General features: G+C 42.4%; 1 protein-coding gene across 1 annotated transcript in view; it reads left to right on the plus strand.

Annotated features, from left to right (window-relative positions):
• Positions 1 to 23,010, plus strand: part of LOC109934509 (phosphatase and actin regulator 1-like) — a 254,101-nt gene that overhangs the window by 177,794 nt on the left and 53,297 nt on the right. The window contains exon 6 of the mRNA XM_048613033.1: positions 11,604 to 11,934. Within this exon, the coding sequence (XP_048468990.1) occupies positions 11,604 to 11,934 (331 nt within the window). The remainder of the gene's footprint in view (positions 1 to 11,603; positions 11,935 to 23,010) is intronic.

Here is a 23,010-nt window from a genome sequence, read left to right on the forward strand (position 1 = left end):
CTTCAGCCTTCCTGCTCCTCTGATGCTGCTTGGCCTGTTGTGTTCATCCAGCTCTACACCTTGTTATCTTAGATTCTCCAGCATCTGCAGTTCCTACTATCTCTGGGCCAAGAACTTGGTTAGGTAGTTCACAAATTGAAAACAAATTGTTCGACCAGCTTCACATTAATTTGTTGCTGCATTTCTGCTGCAGCTTATGCCTTATCAAGATCAGTGTTTTAAGTACATGTTCTATATATTTGACTTCATTCATCTTCAATGACAGATTATATTTTGTTCAGCTTCATGTTCCTGTGGTGCATTCCCTCTAGTGTCTCACTGGAATTTGATTGTGATCTATAATTGCATGTTCCATCATGCCTTCACGTCCATGGCCTGCCAGACCATCCACAATCATTTCTAATAGATAATTGACTATTTCATGCTGTCTGAGTCTGTATTCTTCAGTAAAAATACCAAAAGGTATGAAGTTGTTGGTTGGTTCGCCAAGCTGACTGATTTTCATGCAAACATTTCATCGCCCTTCTAGGTGACATCTTCAGTGCTGTGTAGCCTCCGTTGGAGCACTGTTGTTCTGTCCCGCTCTGAATTTATATGGTCCAGTGGGTAGTCTTGTTTCCGATTCTGTACCATAGTGGTATGTGGATAGGGTCTATTTCAACATGTTTGTTTATCACAGTGCTTCAGCAGAGGCTAGACAGTGCTGAAGATGTCATCTAGAAGGGTGACGAAACATTTGCAGGAAAACCAGTCAGCTCGGCGAACCAACCAACAACTCCAACCACAACCCGAGCTACAGATCTTCGTTAAAACATTAACCGAAAGGAATGTGTAACCAACTGTACCTCTGTCTTGGATCACAGTGTGTATCCAAACGGTTCTTTTCAGATTCGGGTAAATATAATTAAGAGAAGGCTCAACAACAGCAGTTTGCTTAAATATGAATGTTTATTAAGTAATAATAAATGATAATAGTGGCAATAATAAATGATTATAGTGGTAATAATAAATGGAAGAGAAAAAGGGAAAAAACAAGCAACAAGTCTCACATCCCTTTGTCGTTTGGGGTCCCCTCGATGATGGCTGGTCTGGAGGCTTAGGTTCGTTCCTGGCACCGTTCACAATCCCAGTCTGAGGTGAAGTCCAGCAGCAGCAGCAGCTTGGAACAAAACTCTCTTTCTCATACAGTATCAAAAACAACCAGTACAGAAAACAACAGATTCAACAGACAAAACTGCTGGCTGGCACAGACAACACAGGATGGGAAAACAAGTGCAGCTGTCATCTTCAATTTGTAAAGGAATGTTCACAGGACTCTTACAAGGTCATGCAGCTTGTTAAGTATTATTCTAAACTTTCCCAGTCTATTTTCCCATCCTGTACAATCTATTTTCTCATGCAGCTTTCGAATATCATTAACTTTTATCCTTTCAGCCCATGCTTTTATCCTTTCAGCCCATGCTATACAACCGGCCAAATGACATCCAAAAGTTAGTCAGAATATTGCTGCTTTCTTTCCCATTTATTTGCCAGTATCCATCGTTAGCACCTAGTGTAGTTAAAACCTTTTCTTTATCACAGTGAAGTGGACTTTCTTCAATGGTTGACACAGAGTAATATGATATGTTCAAATTTTATTGAGGGCCTTTAAATCTATACACACTCTTGGCCTTCCAGGGTTTTTTTCCCCACTGCCGTCCAGTTTGTAGGAATTTTCGCTTCAACTCTCCTCATACTCTCATTGAATTCAAGATAAAATTTACCAGGAAGATACCTAGGACTTGTGAAAGCATCTTTGTAAGCTGTCAGGATCTGTTCAGCAGTCAGTAGGTTGGTGCCAAGCAAAATACTGAAAATTTCTTCTGACATGTGCAGAGTTACCAGTCCAAACTATTTATTCATTGCAGCTGAGATTGAGGGGATCTTGCTTAACTTTGACTGTCTGAAATTGAAGATCTTCCTTTATCTTGTTGCATTGGACTCTCAGATTTATTTTTTATCTTGGGATGTGCATTGCTCCTAGCCTAAAGCTTCAACTTTACCAATAATGATGCCATGTTTGGTCACCATTTTGAACAATATTATACAATCTGTAAAGTTCAGGATGTTGCACATGTGTCTATCTGACAATTCATTTTATCTTGATGTTGGCTTTCTACATTTATCATTCCAATGGTCACAAACCACTTTTGACCTCAAGATCTACCTGTGCCAACCTGCTCTGGTTGTTTAGAATCATAGAATCCCTACAGTATGGAAATAGGCCCTTTGGCCCAACAAGTCCACACCGACTCTCAGAGCATCCCACCCAGATCCATCCCCCTATAACCCACCTAATCTACACATCTCTGAACACTACGGGCAATTTAGCATGGCCAATCCACCTGGCCTGCACATCTTTGGACTGTGGGAGGAAACCAGAGCACCCAGAGGAAACCCACGCAGCCACGGGAAGAATGTGCAAACTCCACACAAACAGTTGCCCAAGAGTGGAATCGAACATAGAACAGTACAGCACAGTACAGGCTCTTTTACCATAATCCTAAGGTCTATCTAACCTCCACCCCTACCTTATACTATCATCCATATGCCTATCTAATAGCCGCTTAAATGCTCCTAATGAGGCCGACTCCACTACCCTCTCCGGCAATGCATTCCAGGCCCCGACCACTCTCTGAGTAAAGAACCTACCTCTGACGTCTCCCCTATATCTACCTCCACTCACTTTAAAACTATGCCCCCTCGTAATAGCTACCGTCACCCTAGGAAACGGTCTCTGGCTGTCTACTCTATTTATACCTCTGATCAGGTCCCTGGCGCTGTGAGGCAGCAGTACTAACCACTGAGGCACTGTGCCATCCTATTTTTTTTTTCTGGAACGTATGAATGTAATTTAGTTGTTTGTCAGAATCATCATCCGTCATCTCTCCACAAACTACCTTTACAAACTTGCTTTTTCTCTTTATAGCAAATTACTTGCATTCATAGGGTTCAACTTCTTCCAGTGAGGGCACTGCTTTGCATTTGCTGGACATCGTTCCTTTTCCTTTTTGTGATGTACTCCACAGTATTAACATGCTGTACATAGGCTTTGGTCTTTCAATTGGCCCTGAAGTAAGTTGACTTTTGTTTTCAGCATTGATTTGTGCTTGGGAAGTTTGAGTTGCCTCTTAGTACAGTGGAAAGCTTAATCAGTTTGCCCATCAGCACTCTTCCCTGAACAGTTAGCCAGTTCAAGGCTTCTGCATGTGTTATTATCTTTACTGACAGTCGTCTCCTTTCCTCTTCTCTCAGCAGGTCAACTGTTGGGATCCAAGTTGATAGTAGTATTGGACAGGTCAGGTAGCAGAATGAAACATAGCTTCATAGATCATAAATTTGATTTTTGCAGTTGGTTATCATGGTGGTGCTCCTCAATGAGTGCAATGCAGATTGCGACATTCCTACCCCATCACTGCTACTCTCATTTGTTCAGGTTTTTTTTATTTAACTGTGACAGTGACAATCTCATAAGTCTACCACTGAGACTGGATAAAACCGCAAATTTCTTTCATGTACAGAGATTCAGGTACTGGAAAAGTCAATATCAAAGTGACTAATTCCACCCTGCACCAACTTACAACTTAAAGTTCTGCTTATTCTCTGATTTTAGCCATCAAAATCCATTCATTCAAAGCTATATATTTCTGACACCATTTTTCATGTAGTGTGTAAAGTAATTATTGTCCAAAACCTTTTATTTCCAGATCATGACACCAGAGGTTACATGAATATGCTAAGTCGCAGTGAACAAATGTATTTGTCCAAACACTAGATAATGGGAAACTATGTACTTCAGATACCAACAGTAGCTGCTACAATGGAGAGATGAACGTATCTCAATATTCCCTTGTTGCTAAAATGTAGCAGCAGCAATACTAGCAATGCAGTTTCCACAATTGGGAAAATAGCCAAGCCCTTTGAATTGTTGCAGGCATTTAAAACCCGTAGCAGCTGCCAATTCTGCACCCTCCCTCCAGCAACTCTATGCTAAGTTCTGAAGTCCAAGTGGCAAAAAAATTCATCGTGTTACCAATTTGTGTTAATTTAATCCAATGTTTGTCACCTGATTAGTAATCAATTGCAGCCTGATCTAGCTTGGTGTCTCCTGCTGCTGCAATTATTTTAAATTCAGTTCATTGATATGCCTCTAACTAACCTGTTCAGACAGGTCATGACACCTCCAAGGCAGGTGAGGCATGAACATTCTGACAGTGAGATAAGGGCACTACCACTATAACTGCCATAAGACGCTTTTTTTTTGCATTGACATAGCTATTTTCGAATCAGCTTGTTCAGAGATGTTGTTACATACCTCTGGAGCAGGTGGAAGACGATGTATTGTTTCAATCCTGAATCAATTGCAATCAGTTGTGCTGCTTAAATACATTAATCAATGTGAGATCTTCCATTCAGGTTTTGATTCATAGACATTTACAGCATAGAAGGAGCTATTCAGTCCATCGTATCTGCACGTCAACATAGATTTGACTACATTAATCCCATTTTCCAGCTCTTGGCCCATAGCCCTGAAGGCTGAGGCAATGCAAGTAAATAGTTGAATATTGTTTAAATGGGTTGCAGACTCAACCACCTTTCAGGGAATGAGTTCCAGACTCCCACCATTCTCTGGATGAAAAAGTTCTCAAGTCTCCTCTTAGCCTTCTACCTTTTAACTTATTGATGTCCCTGGTAAATGACCCCTCTACTAAGGGTGGACAGAAGACACTTTTTCCCTATCTGTCCAAACTTCAGTATACAGAAAAGCAACCCATACTGATCAAATCCTCAACTTCCACAGCAACCACCCCAAAGCCCACGAACAAAGCTGCATTAAGACACTATTTAAATGGGTCAGGACACACTGCAACACCCAGGAAAGTGGAAGAGCACCTATATAAAATCCTCGCTATAAACGGATATCCCTGCAGCTTCATCCGCAGATGCCTACTCAACAGACAACACAGGAGGACACAGTACATCCTAACACACTGGCCACACTGCCATACATCAAGAACATATTGGAACTGACAACAAGACTCCTAAGACCACTAGGAATCATGGTGGCCCACAAGCCCACAGCCACTCTATGACAAACACTTACAAGGATTAAAGACCCCATTCCCACAACATGCAGGACCATCGTAGTTTACAAAATACCATGCAACAACTGCCACAAACATTACATTGGACAGACAGGAAGGAACTAGCCATCAAAATACATGAACATCAACTAGCAGCAAAACGGCACGATAAACTCTCCTTAATATCGGTACACTCAGACAATGAAGGCCATCAGTTCAACTGGGAAAGGTAACCATAGTAGCCCAAGCCAAACATAAACATGTACAAGAATTCCTAGAGGCATGGTTCTCCACTCGTAATGCAGTCAACAAACAAAGAGAATTGGACCCCACATACAAACCCATATAGATCAAAACGGGAAATAACACTACTCACCATAACAGACCCAAGAGTATAAATTCCAAGCAGAGTAGAACAATACAACTTCATCGGAGGCTCCACTGATGATGTCACCTAGCACGTTGACAAATGTCTGAATGAGAACAAGTCAACAACCTCACCCACAACCTGAGCTACAGACTTTGCAAAACTTTGAACCTTCAATAATTTTCCGGGTCCTACCATTCATATTGTAATCCTTATTAGCCCTTCTGAGTGTGTTACCTCATTTTTTTTGTGTTGAATTCGATTTACCATTACTAGCCCACTTGACTGGTACATTGACATCCTCCTGCACTTGCCAGTTAAGCTCCTCACTAATCACCATGCTACCAAGTTTTCATGTCATCTGCAAACTTCTTGATCATAGGCCCTACATTTCGGTCCAAATCATTATTGTACATCATAAACACAAGTGCTCCAGCACTGAGGCCCGTGGAACGCCATTGGAAACAGATTTCCTGTCGCAAATATCACTCTACAATCATCTTGTGCTTCTTGCTTCTTTGCCAATTTTGGATATGCCAGGCTCTTACTTTTTGACCAGTTTATCATGAGGGACCTTACCAAAAGCCTTGCTAAAGTTTTAGTAGATTACATTAAATGCATTACCCTCATTGATACTCCCTGTTATCTCCTCAAAAAGTTTTATCAAGTTTGTCAAACATGACCTTCCCTTAATGATCCATGCTGATTATCCCTTGTTAATCCATGTCTCTCCAAGTGAAGATATATTCCACCATTCAAATTCTTTCTAATAACTTTTTTCACTACTGAGGTTAGACTGACTGGCCTATAATTTTGTGGTCTGTCCCTTACTTAATAATGAGACAACAGTTGCAGTCCTCCATAAGATGTAGGAGCAGATATAGGGCCATTAAGCCCATAAAGCCTAATTCGCCAACAAAAAAACAAAAACAGAAATTGCTGGAAAAACGCAGCAGGCCTGGCAGCATCTGTGGAGAGATATCAGAGTTAACCTTTCATATCCAACAAGCCCTCTTCAGAACGGATGGTAGCTATGAAAAGGTTGATATTTATACAGAAGATGGGGTGGAGGAAGGGGCAGGAGTAAATGATAGGTGGAGATTAGAATTAGGTTTATTTCACATGTTCTCACATGATACACTGAAAAGTTTACAAAGCCACCACTTATGGTGCCGTTTTATTTACAAAAGGCATCTAGGTACTAAATCTTAGAAATAAATTAGAAAAATAAAGAAATAAGAAGTTCAGAATTATAGTCCTTCCAAACAGTGAAGATGGAGCAGACGACTCCGGGCCTTGTCTCCACTCCACATTGGGACCTCACTTCCAGACCATACCGGGCCTCACCTTGAGGCTCTTGAGGGCAGGGGTCTACACCGGTTTCACCTCAAGAATGGGAGTCCACTCTCGATTCACCTCAAGGCTGGGAGAATGCACTGGCTTCACCCCAGACATCGCAGATGCTGCCCGAGGATGGGAGATAAGGAGAAAAAAGAACAAAAGAATGAAAAGAAAAAAAAGGGAAAAGAATTGGACGCGGACGAGCTCCACCTCAGCAGTCTTACTTCGCCACTATCTTTGATCAAAGATAGAGCACAAAGAGAGAGAAAACCAGTTGGACTGACAAAGGAGTGGTTAAAAGTCAATCTGGGGAAATGAATAGCTGTTAAAGGGTGCTTTTAATAGCTGACAATGGGTAGTGTGTGGTAGCAGCCCATGTGATAACAAGGCCTGGTATGTGGATGTTGGAGTAAGAGCATGGCCTAAAGCCCTAAATTGCAGAACTCAATATTAAGTCCAAAGACTGCAGAGTTCCCAAGCGGAAAATGAAGTGTTGTTCTTCCAGCTCGCGCTGAGCTTCGCTGGAGCACAGCAACAAGCCTGAGATTGAAATGTTAGCCAGGGAACATGGTGATGTGTTGAAGTGGCAGGCACCTGGAAGCTCAGGGCCATTTTTGCCGAGAGAATGGAGGTATTCTACAAATCAATCACCCAGTCTGCGCTTGTCTTGGATCATAGAGTGTATCAAAGCGGTTCTTTTCGGATTCAGTTAAATGTAGTTAAGAGAAGGCTCAACAACAGCAATTTGCTTAAATATGAACATTTATTGAGTAATATTAAAAGACAATAAAAGAATGGAACATTTATTAAGTAAATAAAAGGAATGAAAAGGAGAGGAAGAAAACAATAAGCCTCACGCTCTTCTGCCATCAGGGACCCCTCGATCGACAGCTGATCTGGAGGCTGAACTTGTTCCTGGCACCGTTCACGATTCTGGTCCGAGGTGAAATCCAATGACTTGGAATGAAATCTCTCTCTTATACAGTGTAAGAAACTGTAAGGCACAGAAAAACACGTTGGTTGTGCCGGCTTCAGCGTGTGTAGGAATGTTCACAGGACTTGTTCAAGGTCATGCAGCTGTCAAATACCATCGATAAGTTTACTTCTTCAGCCCATCCTGTACAGTGCTTTGTTTCTCCAATGTAAAGGAGACCACATTGTGAGCAACCTAATTCACTGTTCAGTGAGATCGTGGCTGATCTGATGATCCTCAACACGTCGTTTCTGCTTTTTCTCCATTGCCCTTGATTCCCTTACTGATTAAAAAATGTCTATCTATCTCAGCCTTGAATGTACTTAATGACCCAGCGTCTACAGCCCTTTGCAGTAAAGAATTTCACAGCATTACAACACTCTGAGAGAACCTCTTCCTCGTCTCTATCTTAAATGTGCGACCCCTTTATTCTGAGATTATGCCCTGGCCTCTGATCCTAGACTTTCACACAAGAGAAAACAACCTTTCCACATCTACCCAGGCAAGTCCCCAAAGTATCTTATATGTTTCAATACAGTTGCCTCTCAGACTTCGAAACTCCAATAAGTAGAGGCCTAACCTACTCAACCTCTCTGGGTGGTACAGTGGCTCGGTGGTTAGCACTGCTGCCTTACAGTGCTGGGCTTACAGGTTAAATTCCAGCCTCAGGCAAGAGTCTGTGTGGAATTTACACATTCTCCCCATGTCTATGTGGGTTTCCTGCAGATACTCAGGTTTCTTCCCGCAGTCCAAAGTTGTGCAGGTTATGTGGATTGGCTGTGCTAAATTGCCCATAGTGTGCAGGGAGGTGCATAATATCCTGCACGGATTGTCCGTGGGAAATAAAGGGTTACAGAGATGGGGAAGGTCTGGGTGGGATGCTCTGCAGAGGTTCAGTATTGGACTCGATGGGCTGAATAGCCTGCTTCCACCTGTAGGGATTCTATGAACTCTCTTTATAAGAGGGTCTCTCCATACCCAGGATGAACCTAGTGGACAAATCTGCTCTATATTACCTAAAATGCCAGTATATATTTCCTTAGATAAGGGACTTAAAACTATTCACAGTATTCCAGTTGTGGTGTGACTAGTGTCTTGTATAGTTTTAGCAAGGCCTATTTTTATGCTGCATTCCCTTTGAAACAAGAATCAATATTTGCCTTCTCTACCTACTGAATTTGAATTTGTGATGCTCCAGTCTTCTTGGACCTCACTTGTGACCAGAAAGAATGAAAATTACTGCTAGGCCTTTGATATCTCCTGGTTTGTCTCCCTGAATATCTGGGTTACATCTCATCCAGGGCTAAGGAATTATTCACTTTTATAGGTGCTCGAATTGCTACTACCAGTGTACAGTACTGTAATACGGTTTTGGACCCTGTATTTAAGAAAGAATGTAGTGACATTTAGAAGCAGTTCAAAAGAGATTGAGTTGATTCCTAAGATGAAGAGATTGATTTAGCAAATAATGGATAAACAGGCTCAGACTTTATTTATTACAGCTTAGGAGAATGAAGGGTGATCTTGTTGAATCATACAAGACTCTGAGGGGGCGTGATGGAGTAAATATTGAGAAGATGTTTCCACTAGTGGAGGAATCTTGAACAAAGGCACATCATTGTAGAATAAGGGGGGGGAGTGGGAGGGCACAAGTGAACATCTGGAATTCTCTACTGCAGAGAACTGTGGAAGCTAAATCATTGAAGATATTTAAAGAGGATGTAAATAGTTTTTTTTAATATCAAGGAGTTAAAGGCTTTGAGGCAATGGCACAAAAGAAGAGTTGATGGCTGATCAGCTATCATCCTTTAGGATGGCAAGCAGGCCTAAAGGGCTAAATGGCCTACACCTCATGTTCTTATGTGCTTCCACTCTCTATGTTAACCTCTTCTGATAATTTACCATGGACGTCCAGTCCCTCTACACCTGCATTCCCCATGCAGATGGCCTTAAGGCCCTCCGCTTCTTCCTGTCCCGCAGGCCCGACCAGTCCCCCTCCACTGACACCCTCATCTGCTTAGCCGAACTCGTCCTCACACTCAACAACTTCTCTTTCAATTCCTCCCACTTCCTACAGACAAAGGGGGTAGCCATGGGTACCCGCATGGGCCCAAGCTACGCCTGCCTCTTTGTAGGTTACGTGGAACAATCCCTACACCGGCCCTAAACCCCACCTCTTCCTCCGTTACATTGATGACTGTATCGGCGCCGCCTCGTGCTCCCACGAGGAGCTCGAACAGTTCATACACTTCACTAACACCTTCCACCCCAACCTTAAGTTTACCTGGACCATCTCTAACACCTCTCTCCCCTTCCTGGACCTCTCTGTCTCCATATCGGGCAACCACCTAGAAACCGATATTCATTTCAAGCCCACCGACTCCCACAGCTACCTAGAATACTCCTCCTCCCACCCACCTTCCTGCAAAAATGCTATCCCCTATTCCCAATTCCTTCACCTCCGCCGCATCTGCTCCCAGGATGAGGCATTCCACTCCCGTACATCTCAGTTGTCCTCGTTTTTCAAGGACCGTAACTTCCCCTCCTCGGTGGTCGAGAACGCCCTCAACCGTGTCTCCCACATCTCCCGCACCTCATCCCTCACACCCCGTCCACGCAATAAAAACCAAAAAAGAATCCCCCTCGTCCTCACGTACCACCCCACCAACCTCCGGATCCAACGCATCATCCTCCGACACTTCCGCCATCTGCAATCCGACCCCACCACCAAAGACATCTTTCCCTCCCCACCTTTATCTGCTTTCTGGAGGGACAACTCTCTCCGTGACTCCCTCGTCCGCTCCACACTCCCCTCCAGCTCCACCACACCCGGCACTTCTCCCTGCAACCGCAGGAAGTGCTACACCTGCCCCCATACCTCCTCCCTCACCCCCATCCCAGGCCCCAAGAAGACTTTCCACATCAAGCAGATGTTCACCTGCACATCTGCCAATGTGGTATACTGCATCCGCTGTACCCGGTGTGGCTTCCTCTACATCGGGGAAACCAAGCGGAGACTCGGGGACCGCTTTGCAGAACACCTACGCTCGGTTCGCAACAAACAACTGCACCTCCCAGTCGCGAACCATTTCAACTCCCCCTCCCATTCCTCAGACGACATGTCCATCCTGGGCCTCCTGCAGTGCCACAACGATGCCACCCGAAGGTTGCAGGAACAGCAACTCATATTCCGCTTGGGAACCCTGCAGCCCAATGGTATCAATGTGGATTTCACAAGTTTCAAAATCTCCCCTCCCCCCACCGCATCCCAAAACCAGTCCAGCTCGTCCCTGCCTCCCTAACCTGTTCTTCCTCCCACCTATCCCCTCCTCCCACCTCAAGCCGCACCTCCATCTCCTACCGACCAACCTCATCCCGCCCCCTTGACCTGTCCGTCCTCCCTGGACTGACCTATCCCCTTCCTAACTCCCTACCTACACTCACCTTTCCTGGCCCCATCCCCGCCTCTTCGACCTGTTTGTTTCTTCTCCACCTATCCTCTCCTCTATCCCTCTTCTATCCGCCTCCCACTCTCTCCCTATTTATTTCAAAACCCCCTTCCCCTCCCCCTTTTCTGATGAAGGGTCTAGGCCCGAAACGTCAGCCTCTCTGCTCCTATGATGCTGCTTGGCCTGCTGTGTTCATCCAGCCCTGCACCTTGTTGTCACAGAATGAATTGCTATCTTTTTTCAAATCAATCAAGGTCAATGAGGAAACAGCAGGGGAAAGTAGAAAATGACTAAATGGCTGCTGAGTTATTTGCCGAGTGTATTTAATATGTTTTATTTTTCTTAATCAGACACTGGCCAGCCTGTGAAGCTGCCTTGTATGCCACCTGTGAGGCTATCACCCCCTCTACCTCCAAAGAAAGTGATGATTTGCATTCCACCACAGACTGCAGACTCTCCACCCATGTCCTATTCTGTCGTGCAGAAAATCTCCCAGCAATCTTCCGCACAGCATCAGTTATTGCCTTCCCAGCTTGCCGCTAATCAGCACCAGCAGTTATTTGGAGGCTCCCATTCTTCATTGTTAACCGGTGGACTACCTACCCATCCAGCAGTATCTACTAGTAAAGTGATAGAAGAACTCAACAAGACTTTAGCCTTGACAATGCAAAGGCTCGAAAGGTAATATGTGAGCCATCATGTTTTGTCTTTCACTTTACTAACTTTGAGCTTATTACTAAATTAAAACAAAACAGATAACAGGAAGGTGGGGTGTGCTATAAAATATTCAAAGTTCTGTGAAAATTTGTTGATCCTAAGATATCAATATTAGGATAACAAACAAAAACAAATGATCAATGTGAGAAACAAAGCCCTTTGGTTAGGTAATAATGTTGCAGAAACTTTCAAAGGTTTATCTTCTTCGGGGAGGAGTAGGAAGGAGGTGCAACAGGAAATTAAAAGTCAGTTGTGCAAATCAAATTGGTTGCATCTAGTCAATGAAATATCGCTGGCATTTGGCAGACAGGGCAGAGAAGTGCAAATACACAAAATATGGGACTGAATAGTGATAAGTGCCAATGTTGAGTTATATAAAACAAGAACTGGTAGTAGTACATAGATCATAATTTTTCAGACTGCAGGAAGAAGAGACCTGGAGGTAGGGAGGACACACATTTGAAAATGTGTCACCAGGCAAAATACAACCTGCACTCAGTCCACACACATTCTATATTCCTTGACTTTACCAAGATGTTCTGTTACTTTTCACTAATTAAAAGATCCATTCTGCACTAATAACATTATTTTCTTTTGCATGGCTACAATTATCTTTGCAAAGTTACATAGGAGCCATTGCAAATCTTTATTGAGTATATATCAGGGATTACTAGGTATACCAGGAAATGCATCAGTATCTGCTGGGTGTGCCTCAAAGAGTGTCAGTACTAGGAGGTTGTTCGAGGAAGCATGCCACTGGTTTTTGGATATTCCTGGAGTTATTTGCAGGCAGTTCCTAGGTGAATGCATATATTTTTAAGAAGTGCCTAGGGTGCGTCAATATTTGGACAGTATTTTTGGAATTCTGTGAATATTGACAGTATTTTCAGGGTACCCCTATGACTGAACAAATATTTGCAGCATGTACCCGGGGACGCATCAATACCTACAGGCTGTAATGATTCAAAGAATGGAAGGATTATGAACTTACTGTTCCTGCCAATGAAGTATTTAGGAAACATTGGGGAAAAGAAAAAATGAGCGGTTTTGCAGTATTGATCAAGGAAATTATTGTAGCACCAAAGAGATGTAGTTGAAGGGCCAAACACAAAGCACATTCAGTTAAAATTAATAGAAGAGCTATTTCACCACTGAGTATATACTGTCGGCCACCAATGATTGGGAAGCAGGTAGACAAACTATTTTGCACGCATTTTACAGAAAGTTGTAACAATAGCAAGTTGTAATAATGCCAGTGCACATCTTCAATTATTTATATATATTGTGCTAGTAACAGCAGAGTTAGGAGCAAAGATCACTGGAATATGAACAACCATTTTGCACCCCCCAAACAAGTTCTGCCCTTCAATGAGATTTTGGCTGATCTCTAATGTAATTCCATATTTCTGGTTACACGCTGTATTTTTTAAATCTTAGATTAACAAAAATCCATCAGTCTCAGTTTTACAATTAATGAATGATCTAGTATCAACAGCCCAAGAGAGTTTGACCCTTCTACACAAATAAAACTATTTCCTAACGACACTTCTGAAAGACCAGTCTTAAATTCCCCAACCAGCTGAAATAGGTACATTCTATCTACCCAGCACTTTCCTGTAGTATCTTGAAAACTTTAAATTTCTAAAGTCAAGAGAATAGATACACTCTCCTCATAATTTAACCTTCGGTGACCATTTAGTATTCTGGCATATTAGCAGCATTCCATTAACCTTTCAGACTATTTCCCCCATCTGGCCATGACAGGCCCAAGCAGGGAGGAAATCCTGAAATATATACAAGACAATTTTCTTTGCGATGTATTTTCAGCTCATCAAGAAAGGGACCAGTGTTTTACCTAATTCTGAGAAATGAAAAAGGGGGAGCATAACATGTTTATTTGTAAGACCACTTGGGAAATGGTAATATCATGGAAAAGGATAAATATAATCAAGCATTTAAATGCTTAACTGAAGGAAAGTAAATTTCAGTGAGTTGAAAGTGGTTCCTGCCCAGGTGGACTGGAATCAAACACTGGCAGTCAAAACATGACTTAATAAAAGACGCAGTTTACAGTGGTGATGGTTTGGATATAGAGCAAATATATTCCAGTTGGGGAGAAAGAAAGGGCATCCAAAGCTTCAACTGATCTGTCAACTAAAGATATAGAGTTACAGGGAAGAACTGCTGTAGCTACACGTTAAAAAGCATGGTACATTATGAGGTCAGCCAGAAAACCGGTATTCAATGTCAAGCGTCAACCTGGGACTTGACTTTGTGCAGAGATCAGAACGCATGTTTTCAAGTATTGAACTGGTGGCCAATTATATTACTTGTGGATCTAGGGCTTTGGAAAACCATCAAATTAAGGGGAGGTGAGAGCTGACACTTAAAACAGAAACATTACATTTCAAACAGTATTTGTCGTCTGGGAGGAGATTGAATACCCATTGCTAAGGTTCACTGCTAACATATCAAAGTAGATAAGGAATTGTGATGAATTTTGGAGGATTACTTCAGTAGAATCTTCAGTGATTTGCAGAATCAAATACTTTCAAGTCAAGAAATGCAATGTGAAGCATCTGATTTTATTTTCAACTTTTTTTCTTGTAGTTGATAAGTTATGAAAATTGTGTTGGCTGCACCTCTTGATGTTCTCAACCAATATTGAGATTGAGGATGATTGGGTATATTGTTGTCTTTCTGATATCTAGGTCAATATTGAGGTGTACTTTGGAAAGTATAACGTGAAGGGCTTCAGAAAGGTTCTTGTAAATATCTTTCCTGTGATGGACAGCAAAACTTTTCAGAGTGGAGGACTGTGCCACAAGGATCAGTGCTAGGTCCAATGCTTTTCATCATTTACATAAATGATTTAGGTGTGAACATGAGAGGTATGGTCAGTAAATCTGCAAATGACACCAAAATTAGAGGTGTAGTGGACAGCAGAAAAGGTTACCTCAGAGTACAACAGAATCTTGATCAGATGGGCCAAGGAGTGACAGATGCAGTTTAATTTAAATAAATGTGAGGTGCTGCATTTTGGAAAGGCAAATCAGGGCAGAACTTAGACACTAAATGGTAAAGTCCTGGGGAGTCTTGCTGAACGAAAAGACCATGGGGTGCAGATTCATACTTCCTTGAAAATGGAATCCCAAGTAGACAGGATAGTGTAGAAGGCGTTTGGTACACTTGCCTTTATTGGTCAGTGCAATGAGTATAAACTGACGTTTTCCTACCACCACCAGTTCTGAGGGAGAGTCACCGCACCCAAAACGTTAACTCTGTTTTTTCCTTCACAGATGCTGCCAGACCTGCTGAGCTTTTCCAGCAACTTTGTTTTTGTGTCATTGTGTATAGGAGTTGGGAGATCATCTTACAGCTGTACAGGACATTGGTTAGGCCACTTTCGGAAAACTGTGTGCAGTTCTGGTCTCTCTACTATAGGAACAATGTTGTGAAATATGAAAGGGTTCAGAAAAGATTTACAAGGATGTTGCCAGCATTGGAGGGTTTGAGCTATAGGGAAAGGCTGAATAGGCTGGGGCTATTTTCCCTGGAGCATCGGAGGCTGAGGGGTGACCTTTTAGAGGTGTATAAAATCATGAGAGGCATGGATAGGGTGAATAGCCGAGGTCTTTTCCCAAGAGTGGGGGAGTCCAAAGCTATAAGGCATAGGTTTAAGGTGAGAGGGGAAATATTTAAAAGGGACCTAAGGGGTAACTTTTTCACACAGAGGGTGGTGCGTGTGTGGAATGAGCTGCTAGAGGAAGTGGTGGAGGCTGGTACAACTACAACATTTGATCGGCATCTGGATCGGTTTTTGATAGGACAGGCTTAGAGGGATATGGGCCAAACACTGGCAAATGGGACCTGATTAACTTAGGATATCTGGTCATCATGGACGAGTTGGACTGAAGGACCTGTTTCCATGCTGTATAGCTGTGTGACTCTATGAGTCAATTACATGCTCCTGTAATTTCCACAGGTGGATTTGTCCCTTTCCTTGATACTTGTTACAATCCTGGTGTACTTGAGATCATTGGAGACTTCCTCTTCCTCCTTTCCAGGCCTGTAGGAAAGGCATGTGCAACTATAATGTCAGTTCCTTTCCTTGAGGCTTTAAGATTTCCATGGTGATTCCACCACATCCTGCTGTTTCGTTGTTCTTCCTTTCTGTAATGGTTTTCATCACCTTCATAGGTGTGGGGGAGTTCCAAGCTCTTCTGTAACTGGATATAATGGATTGGAATTGAAAACATTCTCGGCAAAATGGATTATTGATCAAAAGATCTTAAATGCTTCCTCAATGAGCATTAATAACTTCCTTTTCCACAATCTGATTTCTATCGTCTTCACACCTCGGAGGAGCTGGTCCTTTAACAGTTGAGTCATAAAGTGGTTTTTATAGTGGTGACGAAGCAACAGACATCATTCATGTCAGTGAAATGTTGAAATTCTTATGCCTTGCTCATGACCACTGGCTCTTCATGATTTGGTTTTCCTTTATACCTCTCCCTTTGTTTATTAATAAGCCAGTTTTTTGACTTTGAAATCGAGTCATTCTGCCAGGCACTGAAAGTCTTGCACTGGTGATCAATGAGTTCATTAATATCCTAATCATTCTTCAGCAAACCAAATCTGCCTGATTTCCTGACAGAAAATCCAAATGTCTCTTTGCAGTCAGTGATGATATTGGACTTAAAGTCAGCTAGGCATTGTTAACATGCATTTTCTGTTCTTTGAAGTTTCAAAGATTTTTCCCTAAGGGATTTTGGACATGATCTGTTTCATTTGGATCCTTTTGAGCTTCAACATTAATCTTTTATGGACATCTCTTCTAATGCATCTGTCATTTGTGGGTTAGTTTGATGGATGAGATTGAACAAGTAAATCAGTGATTGGTCCAGCAGCCATCTGCTACTGTCATTGTTTTGGAGGTGTGGACATTTTTGTGATTAATGGCACATATGATGATGTACTTGCTTGCCAATGTTTGGATCCTGTGTGTTGCCAAGATGTTTTGTACTTATTCTTCTGGCAGAAAACAGTATTCATGATGATGAGCCCTGTACAAACTAGAATGCAGTTGGAGTTTATACCTCCAATTGCTTCTCTTCCAATGGTTCTATTTCAAAAGTGAAAACTCTTCCAGCTCTGGTGTTTAAGTCTTCAAGAAGACTAAGCCTAGGCTCTTTCAGTACTCCACAAGAGATTTCTTAAGTTTAGCAAAGAAACTTTCCTTGCCAGGGACAATTCCAGCCAGATTTAATCAGGGTCGCAATATCATAGATCCATAGAGTCCTATAGCATGGAAACAACCCTTCGATCTAACCAGTACATGTTGAACATGATCCCAAACTAAACTAGTCCCACCTACCTGCTCCTGGCCTGTAACCCTCCAAACCTTTACTATTCATGTACTTATTTAAATGTTGTAATTGTACCCACGTTCACCACTTCCTCAGGAAGTTCATTCCACACACAAACCCCTCTCAGTGTAAAAGATTTGTCCCTCATGTCTTTTCTAAATCTCTCTCCTTTTGCATTAAAAATGTGCCCCTAGTTTTGAAATCCCATATTATAGGGGAAAGACAACTGCCATTAACTCTAACTATACCTCGCATTGTGTTATAAACTTCTATCTGCTCACCTCTCAACCTCCTACGCTCCAGTGAAAGAAATCCCAGCCTATCCAGCCTTTCTTTACAACTCAAAACTTCCATACCTGGCAACATCCTGTAGATCTCTTCTGAACCCTCTCCAGCTTAATAATATCCTTCCTATAACTGGGTGACCAGAATTGGACACAGTACTCCAGAAGAGGCCTCACCAATGTCCATTACAACCTCAACATGACTTCCCAACTCCTATATTCAAAGGACTGAGCAATGACGGCAAGCGTGCCAAACGTCTTTCTAACCACCCTGTCTATATGTAATGCAAACTTCAAAGAATTATGTACCTGCACCCCTTGGTACCTCTGTTCTACGACACTATGGGCGGCACGGTGGCTCAGTGGTTAGTACTGCTGCTTCACAGTGCCAGGGACCCAGGTTCGATTCCAGCCTTGGGTGACTGTGTGGAGTTTGCACATTCTCCCCGTGTCTGCGTGGGTTTCCTCCGGGTGCTCTGGTTTCCTCCGACAGTCCAAAGATGTGCAGACTAGGTGGATTGGCAGTGCTAAATTGTCCATGGTGCCCAGGGATGTTTAGGTTAGGTGGGTTAAACATGGGGAAATTAGGGGAATGGGTCTGGGTGGGATGCTGTTTGGAGGGGCGGTGCGGACTTGTTGGGCCGAATGGCCTGTTTCCACACCGTAGGGATTCTATGACTACCCAAGGCCCTACCATTAATTGTATAAGCCCAAGCCATATCACTGAGTGTTCACTCAAAGTCCACATGACTTTTGTCTTCCTGCTACAGAAGGTGATTCTTCTTGACAGGCTGTCCAGACATGAGAGGTGAGACAAACTATGTTTACGGCAACTTTTGTAGCCACCTTCTGATAAAGGTTGAGCAGATGTTAAATAAAGGGCTGCTCCATTTCTGTTACAACTGCCAAAGTTATCCTTTCCTTGTCCAAGTACTAGACTACTGTCTTTAAATTGACACCTTCATGCCAGCTCATGATGAGAAACTTCCAGACAACACAATCCTGCTCCCATTGCCATTTGACAGTTAGGAAGAGCTTGGAGGACGACATTAGAAAAGATGATGCCAGTGCATGCCATCTTTTAGCATGGAGAAACTGTTGCACATTACATTCCACATATAGTATTACAGAATGAAACCTTGGTCAAATGGCAAAGAAATCAAGAGATCTGGAATTTTTGTTCTGCTGCAGCCTTTGTTTGCCAGAACACCCATCGAGATATTCCATGCAGCAATTCCTCCTCTTCTTATTCAGCCCTTGAGGATTTTTTTGCTAATGCCCTGTCTATGGAGTATTTCCAAGGTTCCTAACAAGCCTTCGTGGTACCTATGGCCCAGGACACAAGACGTTTGACCATACATCACCAAATTTTGATCAATCCTTTCTTCCACATTACACATTGCATATCGTCCTAAGTGAAGATGAGGAGATTAACTTTAGCACTAAAATCTGAGGTGTTTCCATCACCATGAACAGCTCCTTTGTTCCACAATGATATGCAGAACATAATGCCAAATTAAACTAATCCCTTCTGCCTGCCCCGGGTACATATGCTTCCATTCCTTCCATATTCAAGAGCTCATCTAAAATTCAGTTAAAAACCCTATCGTATCTGCCTCCACCACTACCCCTGGCAGTGTATTCCAGACTCCTAACACTCTCTATGAAAAAAATATGCCCCTCACATCTCTTTTGAACTTTCCTCCTCTCAACTTCAATGAATGACCCCTAGGGGCAACTCTGGGAAAAAGATTCCGACCATCAACTCTATCTATGCATCTCAGAATTTTATATATTTCAACGAAATCTCCCTCAGCCTCTGCTGCTCCAGAGACAACAAACAGAGTTTTGTTTTCATTTTCCTCATAGCTCATATTCTCTAATCCAGGCAGCATCCTGATAAACTCTTCTGCACCCTCTCCAAAGCCTCCACATCCTTTCTGCAATGTGGTGACCAGAATTGAATGCAATACTCTTAACTGTGGCCTAACCAATGTCTTATAAAGCATGACATCCTGACTCTTGTACTCAGTTCCCCAAACAATAAAGGCAAGCATGCCATACGTCTTCTTTACCACCCTATCTACGTGCATAACGACTTTCAGGGAGCTATGGACTTGAACCCCGAGATCCCTCTGTACATCAATGCTGTTCAGGGTCCTGCCATTAACTGTATACTTATCCTAACTTTTGATCTCCCAAAGTGCAGCACCTCACAATTACCAGGATTAAACTCCATCTGCTATTTCTCCGCCCATATCTGCAACTGTTCTACATCCTGCTATATCTTTGGACAACGTTCTACACTATCCATAATTCCACCAATCTTTGTATCATCTGTAAACTTACTAACTGACCTACCTACATTTTCATCCCAGTCATTTATGTATATCACAAACAGCAGAGGTCCCAATATGGTTCTCTATGGAACACCACTCGTCATGGACCTCCAGCCCAAAAAGCACCCTTTCACTACTACCCTCTACCTTCTATGGGCAAGCCAATTCTGAATCCAAGCAGCCAAGTCACCATGGATTCTGTGCATCTTAATCTTATGGATGAGCCCACCATGACGGACCTTGTCGAAAGCCTTACTAAAATCCATATAGATAACACCCACTGCTCTATCCTCATTGATCACCTTCGTCACCTCCTCGAAAAATTCAATCAAGTTAGCAAGACATGACCTGTTCCACACAAAGCCATGCTGACTGTCACTAATTAGGCCATGCTTTTCCAAATGCACATAAATCCTATCCCTGAGAATTTTCTCCAGTAGCTTCCCAACCACTGAAGTGAGACTGATTGGTCATAGTTTCCTGAAATATCCCTACAGTCGGTTCTGATATAACATGTGTTTCTTCAACACGAATTGGTTTTAATGCAATTGAAGAATTATAGAAAGCTATTTGCAGAACATGAACTTTCTGTACCTGTATTGGCTAAAATGTGATTCCGTCCCCATCACTTTAAATGTCGCGGTTATTGCGCAATTTTCTTATAATGCAAGATCACACGAGAACGAAACTATCATATTATGTCAGAACCGACAGTATTTTCCTTCTTGAACAGCGAAATAACATTAGCTACTTGCCAGTCCTCCAAGACTTCTCCAGTGGCTAGCAAGGATACCAAGATCTTGGTCGAGGCCCTGCAATCTCCTGTCTTGCCTCTCTCAATAACCTGGGGTAGATACCATTGGGACATGGGGACATATTCACCTTAATGCTCTTCAAGAGACCCAACAACAATTCATCCTTGATCTCAAAATACCCTAGCACGTTAACATACTCCACATTAATCTCACTATCATCCATCTCTTTCTTCTGGGTGAATACCAACTCAAAGTATTATTTAGGATTTTGCTCACATCCTCTGCCCCCAGGCACAAGTGCGCTTCTTTATGCTACCTTCACCCTAGTTATTCTCTTTTTTTTAATGTGTCTTTGGAATGCATTGGTATTCTCTTTAACCCTACTTGCGAAGGTCATTTCATGGCCCCTACTTGCTCTCCTAATTCCCTGCTTGAGTTCTTTCCTGCTTTCTTTATATTCCTCATGGGTGCTGTCCGATTTTAGCTTCCTAAACTTTACACATGCTTCTTTTTCCATTTTGACTAAATTGACAACCTCCCTCATTATCCAAGAGTCCCTTACCTTGCCGCTTTGTCCTTCCTCCTTACTGGGACATACCAGTCCTGAACTCTGTTCAGTAAGTCTTTAAACAACTCCCACGAGTAAATAAAAGCAGAAAGCACTGTGGATTCTGTAAATCAGAAACAAAAACAGAAGTTGCTGGAAAAGCTCAGCAGGTCTGGCAGCATCTGTGAAGAGAAATCAGAGTTAACATTTCGTTTCAGGTGACTGTTCCTCAGAAGGGTTAACTCTGGTTTTTCTTCACAGATGCTGCCAGAATTCCTGAGCTTTTCCAGCAACTTCTGTTTTTGTTCCCCAGAGGTCAAATGTGGACTTACCTGATGACAGCTCCTTCCAATAAACACTCCTTTGTTCCTGTCTAATACAGACGTAACTTGCCCTCCCCAAATTTCGTACCTTCCCTCAAGGTCCTGACTGATCCTTATTCATAGCTATCGTAAAACTTAAGGAGTTGTAATCACTTTTTCTAAAATGCTTTCCCACTGAAGGCCAAGCTCATTGGCGAATACAAGTTCCAGAATAGCCCCTTCTCTAGTTGGACTATCCACATACTGTTTCAAAAAACTATCCTGGATGCAGTTAACAAATTCTGCCCTGTCTAAGCCTCTTGCTGTAAGGGAGTCCTCGTCAATATTGAGGAAGTTAGTCACCCACTATGACAATGGTGCTGTTATTGCATTTTTCCATAATCTGCCTTCATATTTATTCCTCAATGTCTCAGTGGCTGTGGGGGTTTAGGGGGGTGCAACAGCAGAATCCTTTGTCAGTGATTGCACCCATCTTATTTTTGAGCTCAGCCCATATTGCCTCAGTGGATGAGCCTTCCAGTATATTCTCTGAGTGCAGATGTGACATTCTTCCTGATTAGTAATGGAACTCCTCCACCTCTATTACTTTCCTCTCTATCTTGCCTAAAACAAGGAAACCCTGAAAAGTTGAGCAGCCAGCCCTGTATCCTCCTCAGTGTGTCCAACTGCTGCTCCAACTGAACCACACAGTCTGTGAGGAGCTGCTACCGGTCACATGAAAAGTCTTAAGAATCCATAATTATTAAGGACGATGTGTTAGTTTCTGATTAATTGTGGAATTTTTGGTTCCATGTCAGAAGGACATGTGTTAAAGCTTCCATTTCAGAGGTATTAATGTCTTATCATGAATAACAACTCAGCTCTGCATAAAGGATTTGTGCACTGTTTTTTCAAAACTACTTTTAAAGTATTTCATTAGCTTTGCAGTTCTTGGGATGTTACAAAGAATATGGGAGATATTGTGTGAATAAAATTTATTTTTCTTGTTTCAATATCAGACAAGTAATCTAATAAAGTGGAAAGGGTAGGAGTGGTATCACAAGCACAAGTTGTAACTGTTTTGTTGTTCTGTTTCTTTTCATATCACAACAATACAAAACTTGCAGAAAGCTTGGTAAATGATGTTACAAAAAGGCCATTGCACATTATTCTGTGTGCATTTTGTTTCAAATCAGACAGAATCAAATGATCTAGATTTTTGTTGCTGGTAAATTTAATCAGTAACTAGCTTGAGAACTTGATTGAACAGTCATCTGTCCTACATTAACTTAGAAAGAAATTTAAAGCACAGAACCAGGCTATTTAACCCTACTAATCACGCAGTTAATCCCACTCTACTTCATTAACCCAATCCGGGAATTTTTTTTGTTCTTTTCTTCCTCCTGTACCTATTTACCCTTCCTCTGAAATTGATCTACTTCTG

Source organism: Rhincodon typus, chromosome 2, assembly GCF_021869965.1.
Source record: "Rhincodon typus isolate 14 chromosome 2, sRhiTyp1.1, whole genome shotgun sequence".
Lineage (NCBI taxonomy): Eukaryota > Metazoa > Chordata > Chondrichthyes > Orectolobiformes > Rhincodontidae > Rhincodon > Rhincodon typus.